This window comes from Diadema setosum, chromosome 16, assembly GCF_964275005.1.
Source record: "Diadema setosum chromosome 16, eeDiaSeto1, whole genome shotgun sequence".
In the NCBI taxonomy this organism is placed as follows: Eukaryota; Metazoa; Echinodermata; class Echinoidea; order Diadematoida; family Diadematidae; genus Diadema; species Diadema setosum.
This window is the reverse complement of record NC_092700.1, coordinates 29,711,240-29,724,870: the sequence shown is the minus strand read 5'-3', so window position 1 is coordinate 29,724,870 and position 13,631 is coordinate 29,711,240. Positions and strand designations below refer to the sequence as shown.

Below are 13,631 nucleotides of genomic sequence, written 5' to 3'. Positions count from 1 at the left end.
ACTGCATTAGTTTGCTTGTTTGTCTGTTTGTGAAAAAAAAAAAATAATAATAATAATAAAAGAAAAATGTGAATGGATTTGTATTTATGGATTGTGAATGGAATAGAAAAAGTTGATAATGACCCAAGGAACAGATGAATACATTTTGGTAGTGATTCAGATCACCGTCTGCATCCAGGAGCTTTTTTTTTTTTCCTTTCTATTTTTGCTTTTCGAAGGATTTCTTTATCATTGGCAAATGGGGCTTTTTTAGCTACCTTTATCTGCAAACATAATTTGTCACAGTAGAATGAATGGATATATATATATACAGTACCAGTACTGTAAGAATACAATGTAGGCTGTGTTAGATTGAACCCACACACAATGTTCATGTAAACCTCAACCAGAGAAAGAAAACCACCACTGCATCCCATGAATAATTCACATGCCATTGAAAGGCATTGACGTATGGGTTTATAATCAAAATCTTCTACCCCTTAATTGAAGAGGTATTGATTTTTATGCCGAGGACACTCGCAACGTGCTTTGCGTTTTACCACGTGGATATCATTTATCATCATACGCATTGTACACAAAGTCAATATTTCCCCCATCTGTGGCAGATAAATCAATAATCATTCCATTCAACATTTATTTTTTTTTCTCAGTATTCATACAGTTACAGTCAAATGGCATTTAATAGTGCCTCAATTTGTATGTTAATTGTATCCAGCATAGCTCAAGGCATGACAAATATCGCTGAAGTTATATTTCTACGTGTTGTATAGATGATGGTGTGCCATAATGTGTTGAAGCTGTTGTGAATACACATTGTACATCAAAGACAATAGTTAACTCTTTTAGTTTCTTTCCTTATATTACACGTAAAGACCTGTATTATTGCTAGTATTTATAAAGAATCAAACAAACATATTGCAATTTAAGCAAATATAAAATGTAGCATGCATACATTATTGAATTACAAATGATTTGTAATTAAACAATGTATAGTAAAAATGAATGAATGTGAAGAATTTGACGGAGTGGTTGTTTTATACATACATGTACTGTACATGTACATGTACACTTGTACCCCATCTTTCTGAAAATTACTGGTACAAACTATCAATTTTGTACACCTTGTATTCATGATTATAAACAGCACATAAACATGTATCATCAGAGATCGCATCATAAAATGTGTTTTTGATGATTCATAGACAACGTGAAGAAATATGATAATAAGGAACAGTTTACAGGATGCCCTACATTTTATATGATAATCTCAGTATACAAATATTGCACTGTTGCTGTATCATACAGGTTAGTTCAGAACATCTACTGTAAAACATGATACAATGTTATATTCGAGGTATGAAAATTTCGCGAATTGGAGCCGACAGTCTTTCTTGCAGCATAAAATTTTCGCGACTTGCCTCTGGCACCCAATGCATATTGTGTAGGCAAGAACTTTCGTGTGCATTTTAATTTCGCGAATGTTGCTGCTCGCGAAATTCCTTATTTTACAGTATACACGTAAATCTAATATCTGTCCCATCTACAATTTTGAATTGATAAAACCACAATTTAACATTTGGAGCAGTGATTACAAAGATCAAATTTGATGTAGTTCAGTTGTATCACAAAACACCCTACACCATGTACTGTTTAAAACATTTGCAATACAAGTACAATACTTCAAATGTAAGGAGATATCACTAGTTTCCTCAATTAATCGTCATGGTGATGGTATAGCCTAGAAACAATTTTTGATAAAAACTTTTTTTATATGTAAATGTTAGCAAGGGCCTTTAAGTAACATCCTGGTCACTACACAGAAAAATAAAATGAAGTGAAGAAGCATAACTGTGGAATTTCAACGCAGTCCTGTCTCCCCCCCCCCCCTCCCCACCCCATCAAAAGCAAGATGTTCTCCTGAACGTGTTCTATAAAGAACGTGTAACACAGATCAAATTGAAAAAGAAAAAAAAAATGAGATGAAACACTCCCATATCATGAACTCTCCTAACATGCTTGAATATTATGTCAAGGTTGGTGTCCAATTTTATAATTACATCTTACAATAATTACAACTCTCAAAACAGTAGTATAAAAATAAACTAAAACCTTGAATTGCTAAGGTTATAGTGTGGTTGCTATGGTAAGCATCTATTGTTTACACCATTGCAGATGTAGTAATACAAGTTTACCATGGTAGGTCGAGTCAAATTTAAGGTTGACACTTTTGCAAGTGGCAAATTTGTTTGCTTCGTTAATTTGCAGGCTTCGTATTTTTTATCAAATTATACCCAGGACTTTGTCTGTGGAACGGAAGAGCCCTAGTACAAATGTAGCTGATGATCAGCTTATCTTTCAAGTTATGATCTTGGAATGTGCTTCAATAAGATGCAGTAATACACAAATGTGTACGTATGCACATGTGCAAATGGCTGCAAAAAGAATAGGTTGTATACTGCTGCTACCATGTACAGTGTACGTCTACATGTATACTGTATGTCCGTGCACTGCCATCCATACCAATTCCTTGGAAACAGCAATACAACGCACACATGGCCTGAGTTCATTGACAGATTTTTCCAACCTCATCAATAAAAAAGACAACACACACAACAAAAACAGAAAGTTATTTATGCCCACCATTTGCCATGCCCCTTCCTTAGAGGAGCCCTGCTTTTTTAAATCAATGGGATAACAATGGAGCAAAAGAGGGGGACCACTATAGGCCCAATCTCCGGGGCATAAAGCCAGGGAGATGGGGCAACAATAGGAGAACACAAATTGGTGGGGACAGGGGATGAAAATCAATTAATCCCCGGCGACCGGAGTCCACGTCCCTAGCAACAAACACTGATCCGCAAAGCATGGTCTATAGGATAGGGACCTGCACACATGGTGCCTTGTATAACTGTAGTTTGGAGTCAGGAAATGAATCCTGAAATTGAGCACTTCTTCATCACAGATGGAGGGTTTGTGATGAAGGGTTGTACGGAATGATTTTCACCTTATTTTGGAAGAAAGAAATAAAACAGATTTTGTAGCAGATCCACAGATTTACAGATCTACACAGAAGGAGTAAAAGATACACCTTTAGGGATGATTTATATGATAGTTGGTTATAAAGAAATTACACTGAATCATGACCTGCTTTACTGAGCGTGTACAATTTCATACAGTCATAAACTACTACTTGTATAAAAGGGGCTCGCTGTCAGACAATACATGTTCTGTGATGTACTGGCTCAGCCATTTGCCACAAACCAGTTAGACTTATTTCACCTGACAAGCAGCCTACAGTTGAGATATCAGCAAATTTTATTATCACTACCGATCTGCGCACAGAGAATGTTACCATGGAAACTGTCTCCTAACCATCCTGCATCTTTTCTACTCAGTCTCATAAAACATGGTTTCGACTGGAGACTGCTAATCTAATAACAGTGCTTTCAACACTAATGTAAAACACATTATGACTGCCAGTTCTGTGCAACATTGCAAATTTAAACAACCATGTGTACTGCTAAAGTACATTTGTAACACCTAAAGGCAAAACTCTAATTTTATACATGACAGCCCAGGATTGTATACAGGGTGCACTACGTACGGTTAATAGAGCATGGCAAAATGCAAAGATATCACGCTGACATCCATTATATATCCAAACACAATTTTATGATCAAGACTTCAACACAATGATATTCAACACAGTCTGATTAATTTAATCCTCACTTGTTTTTCTTTTTCTATTATAGAGGTGCCCCATTTCTTTCTTTTGTTTTTTATTTAAATCATTATCATCGGTACTCTCCTTTTTTACAAGACTACAGTGCTGCACTGTTAATACTTGTACATATCACTTATTGCAGAGAACCAAAAGGGCATCATTAAATTTTGGGGGGATATAAAAGTTATTGGTATCACATTGTAGAGCTTGATCTCCTGTACATTATTGTATTTTTTTAAACATTATTTCCAGTGATATGTTAAAAATTAAAATTAAAAAATCACTAAAAAAATCAAGGGCACTATTTTACAATTTATATTTGGAACAATGCTTATAACCTACAGCTGTACTTTCAATTGTAAAGCAAACTATTTCTTTCACAAAAATTCAACATTTTGTTTTTATTTAGTACTGAAATCTTAGAATATTTCTGGAGCAAATGCTATTCTGATTCTGTAGATGTAGTACTGTCTGGGCTTTAAATGCTCTGGCACATACATGTAGCAGAAACTTGAATCCTTCCACTCTAGTGTTTCAAATGGCACTAAATTAGATGTCAATAAAGTTTTAGTATACACTACATGTACAGTATACGTAGTAAAGGTTTATTTCTGGAGCAAATGCTATAAATACATTTTATAAGCATAGACCTGGGCAACTTTATGTGCAACTTTCAGTAATATTGGCTTAAACTAAGCCTAGTGCCTTGATCAAAATGATTACAAGTATGGATACCAAAGACTACATGTATACAAATTTATAAATCCATAGATTGGGAATGATTTGTGTTATGCCAAATTTACCAAAAAAAAAAAAAAAATAGTATGACTCACTACTTGGTACAGATTTTGTGCAGCTTCGCCATTTTCTTTTCCTGATATTTCCACATACTTGTAATGAATCCTCCTAGTGTAAAATCTAATCGCATGTTGAAGACCTGTCAAACAATTTGAATGTAGTCAGAACTGCAAGACTTGTTTTTCCTATTCTGTTTCATCCTGTCCAAACTGAAATGGTCCTCCAAATAATTACTGCTATCATAGCAACTCCAATCTGTTGCATCAAAATCAAGTCCAAAGGTCTTGCATCATGGAATAAAGTGCGTACATTGCCTTCCACAAATATTTTATTTATTCACTACAAAAAGTCTGAGCAGCTCTTTAAAGCAAAAAAAAAAAAAAAAATGAATTCACCATGGTAAGAAACAAATAAATAAATGGTAGCTTGATATTGAGTAAAGGTAAAACCTACAGTGTAGCTATAAGTTGCAAAGATCTGAATTTTGATGTGACCACACTTTTGGACTCTTATCTTAAAGGGATCGTATAGTTTTGGATGAGACCTAATTTCAGGTTTCTGACATTTTTTGGTGAGATAATGAGAAACCTCTAACGAAATATGACAGGGCATGTAATTCCAGGAGGAATTCAATGTTTATTTGATGAAAATTGGTTTTGAAATGGCCGAGATATCCTAAACAGAGCGATTCTAATAAGTGTGGGACCCACACTTTTTTTTTACGATCCCTTTGTTTTACTTTGTTTGTGGATGTTTTAGTCATGCCAAACTTGATTTTCATCAAATAAACTTTGAATTCCTCTTAAAATGGTATGCTCTTGTACTACAAATGTATTTCATAAGTGTTTTCTTGGTATCTCACAAAAAGTTAAAAGCCCAATTCTCATCTCCACCAATACTGTATCATCCCTTTAACAGAGGCATAAAGATGATTCTAGTCAAGGGCATGCAAATATACTCACACACACACACACACACACACACACACACACACACACAGGGTCTCTTTTCTCCCCTCTGTGATGAGTTGACAGGCTCTGTAAACATGGACTACGATTCTGATTCTGCGGAGGACCGGTGAGGCGATCTTGTTGACACGTTACCAGGCGACCCTAAAAGACACTGCTTGCAAATATGCACCATGGTTCATGACTTTGAAAAGATACAAAATTGTGGATGATTGTGTACTCCTTCAGTTGAGTACACAATACATGTTGTACCTGCAAACACCATCCTTTTACCCCTTACAAAAAAAAAAAAAAATGGAATTATAATGGGAAAACACCGTACTAAATGTTGGGTTAGTTATTTGCCGAGTTCCCCTGAGTAACTTTGAAGAGCATTTACAGTAATGTTGATCGTTCACAAGTGAGTCCAAACACTATTTAAAGTGCAAACATTGTGATGTGAGAGATTCTAAAGTGGGACAAGTGTTCAACATGAGGAGCATTTATCTATAATACGAGGCATGTACATGTGTACAGTGTAACTGTGATCCCAAACACATTTGATGCATTTTCGGGAGATAGAAAAATGCAATATTGTGTTTTCAACAGGGTTTAGAAACAGCAATTAGAAAAGAAAAAAAAAAGGACAATTTGAAATGTGTTTGAGACCATGATCGCCTTTCTGCGAGTATAAACGCAATTAATGCTGTTGATAGGAACATGTTTACATAAACAACATGTTTATCTCTGAAATTCCCTCAACTGCTACTTGCTGGTATTTTGATACATGCCATCGCTTTTACAAAAAAGCATGTGCCTAAGATTACCTTCACAGACAGAGACTCCAACCCCAATCACCTTCTGATCGGGAGATTCTCCCGCCTGAAACCCCTAGCAAACGGGAGACTCCAATTTGATGTGCGCGAAGTTCCTTGCTCTATGGTTCTAGATGTTCTCTTGTGCTATCTAAGGCTTATTTTTTCAACATACAATGATATTAAGTAAGAAATCATTTCAAGCGGGAGACAAAGAGCCAGGGCGGGAGAAATTAAATCTCAAGCGGGAGAACAGGAGATTTTGCAAAAAAGGGATTTCGGCGGGAGATCTCCCGTCGAAAACAGGAGGGTTGGAGTCTCTGCCTTCATGTACTTCTCAGGTTGAACGGCACAAAGCAGCTGCGCAGTGACAACACTCAAATCTATTTTGAGAATATGATGGTTTAGATAAACGCACCAACCCCAAGAATTGTGTTTCAAACCAAGCTCGTAATAAACACCATTGGAAATGCATTTTAAAACATGATTCTCTCTCTCAAGTGACAGACCCAGTCATGGACTGCTAAAAACAGTGGGTGTAGCGCTTAAACAAATTACTCTTTGGCACAATGTACGTATGTAGATTTCTGTCAGTCCAAGCCCAACATGGATTCACAATGGGAGTATCATGAACCCACAAAATGCAGTGTCCTAAATCATCGATGTCTACTCTGATAGTACTCCCATGATTTGACTTGATTAATTCTTTTCTTTCTTGTGATGACAATGAATTTGACAATGTCTATCAAATTTTTGTGGTAACTTGCAGACACATCAAAACTTGTGAGGAAAAAAAATGCATTTGAGTTCATAAAAAATGTCATGAATTTTCATCAAAATTCTTTTGAAAGGTACTTTTTATTGAAAATACCTTAATACTGCATATTTGTATCCAAGATCCATCATACACAAAATGAAAAAAAAAAAAAAAATGAAAGCTTGTACACTCCTGTTTGAAAAAGGCTCACTGATGTTGTGTAGTACCGGTACATATTGTACACAAATGTACATAGGATGTAGAAATCCTCTTTAATCTGCAAACAGCATAAAGAATGATTGATCTGTCAAACAGTTGCAAATACGCAAAACAAACTCTACTCCTTTCTGCTCCATGTAACCCTTTGGCAATTTGCACAGTAACCAATTCAACATCCACCGTGAAGTGTCTACTAAGTTTGCACAGTATTTAAAACCAATAAAGCATCCCCTTTCACAAGCCTCTTCTTGATTTGCACAGTCACCAATTCAGCACCCAATCTGAAAAGCGTAGATCTCCTACAAGACTATTTCCTTCCTACTGACTGAACAGCTATGCTTGAAAATGAGCAAGAAGACAGCGAGACATCAAATGTAACCAACAGCTTTGGGTTTGATGTCATACATTGTATCATGCAAAGGTCCAGAAGACGCAGCCATCCAAAAAAAAAAAAAAAAAAAAAAAAACATGCAGCAGAAAGGAGTAGAGTTTGTTTTGCATATTTGCAACTGTTTGAAAGATCAATCATTCTTTTTGCTGTTTGCAGATTAAAGAGGATTTCTACATTTGTGTAACAACTGTCAAGTACAACAATAACAGCATCCATTCTACCAGCGAAGGTGAAAACCCAGAAGCTTTGAACAAAATTTAGTGACAGTGGAGATTCAAGGGAATTCTTCCTCAGACTATAGGCATACAAAATGTATAATTTGTACTTTGTACAGGCATGTAATTCTATTCCTGTATTGCAGGGTTGCTGGGCACAATCTGCCCCTGCCTCAATCCCATTTTTCCTTTATTTCTAACTGCTGTTTGTATCTTTATTTTTGGTTTATTTCTTCAACAATTTCCCTCTGGGCCAGAGTAGAACATTGACCAAGAGATTTTTAGTGCTGCATACAAACTTTAAATCACAGTTCTTGCTCCTGAATATTTTCACTGCATTTTTCTACTGCAGCACGCATACCTTTTTGTTCTTATGGATCTTTTCAGTACGTATCACATTTGTGGCAAGAATACATGCATAGAAATGTACATTGTATATATGGTACATGTACCTTCTTTTTGACAGTGTACCATGTAGCTTTTAATACCTGTATTTAATTCACATCATTTGGAGGCAAGGGTAAGAACTGAGTAATCCTGCTATATAATGTACTTTGTATATTTGTATCTCACTCACACTTTAGTCAGGTGCTGTCAATGTAAATTTGAAGAACATCATTGCATCAAGCTCCACACAATTTGTGCAATTTGGAATATGAAATTTGAAAGAAGTAAGCAAACCCCTTGTTGGAGTTCATCAGACTGCAAATATACTGTATACATGGTACATGTCATCATTCATTGTCCTCTACAGGAATCAAGTTCAAAGAAAGAAAACATTTTCTGGGAAATCAGCAATTAAGCATGACATTTCACTGTGGAATACAGTAAAATGGTTCATTTTCATATTTCAAACAATGTTATCACAATCACATTGTTTTCTTGCATTTATAAAGTGACTCCACTTTTTATTTTGTGAGCTCAAATACATAAGATTGTAGATAATAATGATGAAGTGGACTAGATATATTTTGCATCATAGAATACTACACTGTACAGTGTAATCTACATTATTATCACCTCTCCAGTGGCGAAAAGGCAGTTTCTACTAAAAACATGCAAGTCAAATTTCATGCAAAGTACAACACTAAAGATTCTGTATCAACTTAAGATTAAGACCTTTCCATTTTAAAAAGCCTGTTCCCCACAGGCATTCACATTCATGATAAATCTGTTCCAAAAGTGAAGTTGTCAAATTCTAAGTACATGTGAACTTACCTTTATTGTTCTTGATCTTGGATTTGTTATACCTGATATCTTGTTATATCTGAAATAGAAACATACAACATATTGTTAGAAGGAAAACCTGCAGACTTTTTGGGAATTATGTTCACTCTTTTCTTTTAAACTCACTCATTTTTCACATTTTTTACAATTCCAGTTAAGATTTTTACAATTCCGGTTATTAAAGAGGCAGAACACATACGATTTTATTTTAACAAACATAGAAAGGTATTGTAGTGGCTACATTGTACAAAGTGTAGAACTCTCTTAGGGTAACTTGATAATCTAATACACGACGGTCCCAAAACTGCTTCAAATTTGGAATACGGTACCAATGAATTGTGCATTCACACCAACACGGTGTGAATACAGCATACAATACAGCTGTAGCTGTATAGGAAGATCTCTTCATTGTAGATTAACATAAAAGATTGTGTGTACATTCATGAACAACATCCTGTGTATGTACACAGGTGTTGTATGTACCGGAAGTGTAAACTGTACAATTCTAGGGAACATTAAACAGTTTTGTGAAGATGTGTTACATTGCATTATACTGTTGCCCATCATTACTGTATAAGCTGTTATTTTCGCGAGGGTTTAACTTTAACGAATTTCACAAATCACAGTTGAATCGCGAATTTAACATCACATGAAAATGACTCCATGCGCTGTTTTGATAGAGCATTAAACATCAGAGTCCGTGTCCATTCACGAAAACAACATCTCGCGAAAATATCTGTACGCGAAAATAACAGCGTATCACAGCATTTCTTCCAAGTGTACAATGGTACATGTATGTATAATTATGACTGGCAGTGATCCTGTTTATTTTCCAGTGGAGAGCACAGGAAAAGAAAATGATTTGTTATTGATAAAAGTAATAATTCATAATATTTATAAAATGCTTTGTTATCACCTGATCTCTAAGCACTAAAGAAGAAAAGAGAGGAAAGAGGAAGGTATACAAACGAATGCACATCAGAATGTTTATATTCGTATAACTATTGGCAGCTGCATGCTATTCAAAGGCATGGGACTTGTACTGAATGAACATAAAGTTTTTAATAATGGATTATTATGAATTTGTCTGTTCAGCCAGTTTGTTTTACAGTGAATAAATCATGCATTCAGGTACATACAGGTAATCCCACAGCTAAGGGGATGCTGACTGAAAAGAACATGAATTGTATAAGATTGGGTATTGGCAGAGGAACTACTGTTTAAAGAATTTTATAAGTGATTTATTGCTCAGAATTCTGTCAGCATCACAGAGCAAAATTTTTGTAAAGAAAATTACAGGCTTTCAATGTACAAATCTTGGCATGTTTCATGTACAGCAGGTATTAAGTCTTCTTTTGCATTATTGAACTGGGTAGTTATTGATAAAATCCAAAACTCACAACATTCCTTTAACCCATACTCTGCACATGAAGCATGTCATCTTTTCTGTTCGCTGTGACAAACATAAAATTTAATTCCTTGAAGAGATAACATGTGTATAATGGTTCACTTTCAAATCGGAAATGGACCTTGATGACACATCTTTGACAGAAAAAAAATCTTTGAACGAAGCAAACAAAAATACCATAAATTGCAAATCATAATGATACTAAATTATAAATTTCATTTTTTTTTTTTGTCACAATACATGATGAATAATACACTGTAACTTCTGGGAAAGTGACACACATCATGTGCAATACTGAACCACAATGGTTATTTGTTAAACTGTATTAAAGGGATGGTACAGTATTGGTGGAGATGAGAATTGGGCTTTTACCTTTTTGCGAGATACCAGAGCATACCATTTTAAGAGGAATTCAAAGTTTATTTGATGAAAATTGGGTTTGGAATGACTGAAACATCCAAAAACAAAGTAAAACAAACGATAGTAATACACGTAGAAGGTGGGTCCCACAATTCATTAGAATTGCTCTGTTTTGTATATCTGTCATTTCAAAACCAATTTTCATCAAATAAACATTGAATTCCTCATGGAATTACAAGCTCTTTCACATTTCATAAGAGGTTTCTCATTATCTCACCAAAAAATGTTGGAAGCCTGAAATTACGTCTCAACCAAAACTATGCCCTTTATAAAGGGTTTCATACTGTAGGATGTCGAGAGAAAGTGTATTCCATCTGAACATGATACTATTGTACTTCCGAGATTCAGTGTACAAATGTACATTGTACAATGTACAGTGCAATGTTCGAGTACTGTTCTCAGCACATGTCTGATTCCTCCTGAATCTGTCACTCTGATTTCACTAACATCCTCTACGGTGTATTACAATTGTATATCTATCAAAATATCTTTCAACACAATTGTTTCTCTTCAGTATTTTCATATTGTACACTTTGTACGATCATTTTCTTTAAAGGCATCATCCTTTCTTGGTTGGCAAGTCAAATACTCCTTTTATTGAATATCACACTAACAGTATTATCTATTAAAGGATTAAGACTTAATTCCTAAACAATAGCAGATGCTGATAAGAATTTGGGGAGATAAAAAACTGTATGTCGTCAATTAAGAACACAATGAGTGAATCAGAATTTCAGTTTTTTTAGTTTTCAGAGATACAGGTAACTGTCCTTCATCCAAACTACCGTACAATACCATTGTGTTTATACATTTTGTAGATCATGTACAGCACGCAAATTGTTGAAGCAGAGGTACAAATGTGTACTGTACATACAATTGTAGGTTATCTGCACGATTCAGTAATGTATTACTTTGGTTTAGTGTACACTGGCAGAAAAGATTTAGTTACATGATAAAGAATTCCACAAGCTATCAAAACTGAAATTCCACTCATTGTTGGATTCTAGACTTTTTCCCCTCAAAGTCGTCACTGTCGGGTAGCTGCAACATTTAGAAATGATGTCAGGGATGAATGCTGTTTTTGTTTCTTTTTAATTGAACGTTTTAAAAGAAATAGTAATTTAGAGGCTTTAAGAGGCCAAAACATCATCACCTTTTTTGTGAATGCCATACCACTGACACTAACAGAACACTTGTTTGTGAAAACCTGAAACTTTGAAACTGCATTAAACACACTGTAACATCACAATCACATTCAGACATCAAACTGAATTAACATCACTACAGTGAGTGGGCGTCTTTTTTTTTAACAGCATTGAGAAAGTGTGTAGACTCCTCTCCCCTTCTACTTCCTTGATACAAACGTGGTTCGCAATTTAGGCAGCATCAACTACAATTTAAGTTTCTTAAATTCAATACTGTTTAATCTAAATTTTACATTGAGTAAATTGCTATCAATATCAACGAAAGGTATACATAGCTAGATAGGTTTACTGGTATAGTAATACAATAGACTGCAAAGTACATTCATACAGAAGATAGGTGTCTATACAATGTACAATGTACAACTGTAAAGGTTCCAAATTGCAGACACTGATCAGTGACAGTAACTTAAATTTACATCCTACTGAAGCCGATTTTACAGAGAAATTGATACAAATGTTATTTCACAAAAATTACAACGGATTTTCACTCCTGCTGTACAGTTTATCAAACTCATCAGATCGGTAAAGACATTCGGGTCATTGCCAAAGAAACCAAACCGATCAAATTTACTAATTTAGATTAGAAACTAAGACTCTAACGTTATACTCACTCATGTCTTTTGAATGATTCTACCCCAGCTGCAACATAAAAGTGATTGTTTTCAATCTTTTCCAGAGCTGTTACTTTAGTTCTGCCTGTTGGCGTGAAAACTCTTCTGATCGCACCACCATTTTTGGCCTTTATCTGAGCTGTCATGAGCTCGATGAACGAGTCCCAGTTTTTCACTTGTCTTGGATTCACGACAATCCTTTTACACTGAAAGTTGACATCACCATTCCGGTACACGAAGATGTTCTTGCCGTTCGTTACCGCAGTCATCTTGAATATTTTCACCAATACGTCCACTCAGCGAAAGAAAATCTGGACTTTAAAATTTTCAGCAGCTGATCTCGATGAACACGCAAGCCGACAGGGTCCCGTGCAGTTCCACAGCCGCATAAAGCGATGGTTTCTCGCCTCCGCCCTTTGCAGGGCTTCCCTCGCCTCGTTCGAAGCTCACGACCTTGTTGGGCAACTTGGTTTCCGAAGCACACGTTCCTCTTCTTGTAATGTCATGTTCGCGGGATAGCAGTAATCTCCACTGGTTCAAATTCATATGTTGGAATGAACTTCCTAAATACATTCAGTTATTAAACTTATTTGAGGTAATACGCAGATTTCTAGAGATTGTTTTTCTTGAGTTGCCTGTTCTTTCTTACTGTTCCTTGGATGGGTACCTGCTTATGCCACACATGGATCAGTCTGCGTGCAATGCATGCCCGCGCCACACACCGAGTATCCGCGGCTGGGCTCGCGCTGTCTCCTAGGGATAGAGTCAGTGCAGTATTATTGCACGTATCGAGTGTACGCGTATACACGTACAATGTTCGCCGTGTAACTTCCGTGGTGCATGCTGGGACATTGTTTACAAGCGGCTTGTCAACAGCTGTGTTGGTTGTCCATA

At 35.8% G+C, this 13,631-nt stretch overlaps 1 protein-coding gene across 2 annotated transcripts in view; it reads right to left on the bottom strand.

Annotated features, from left to right (window-relative positions):
* The window catches only part of LOC140239516 (doublecortin domain-containing protein 2-like), a 36,743-nt gene extending 23,326 nt beyond the window's left edge, over nt 1-13,417 (bottom strand). For both annotated transcript variants that reach the window (XM_072319347.1, XM_072319348.1), the window contains exons 1-2: nt 12,738-13,417; nt 9,085-9,133 (exon numbers count right to left, since the gene is read on the bottom strand). In XM_072319347.1, the coding sequence (XP_072175448.1) occupies nt 9,085-9,133; nt 12,738-13,006 (318 nt within the window). In that variant the 5' untranslated portion in view covers nt 13,007-13,417. The remainder of the gene's footprint in view (nt 1-9,084; nt 9,134-12,737) is intronic.
* Between the last annotated feature and the right edge of the window lie 214 nt (nt 13,418-13,631).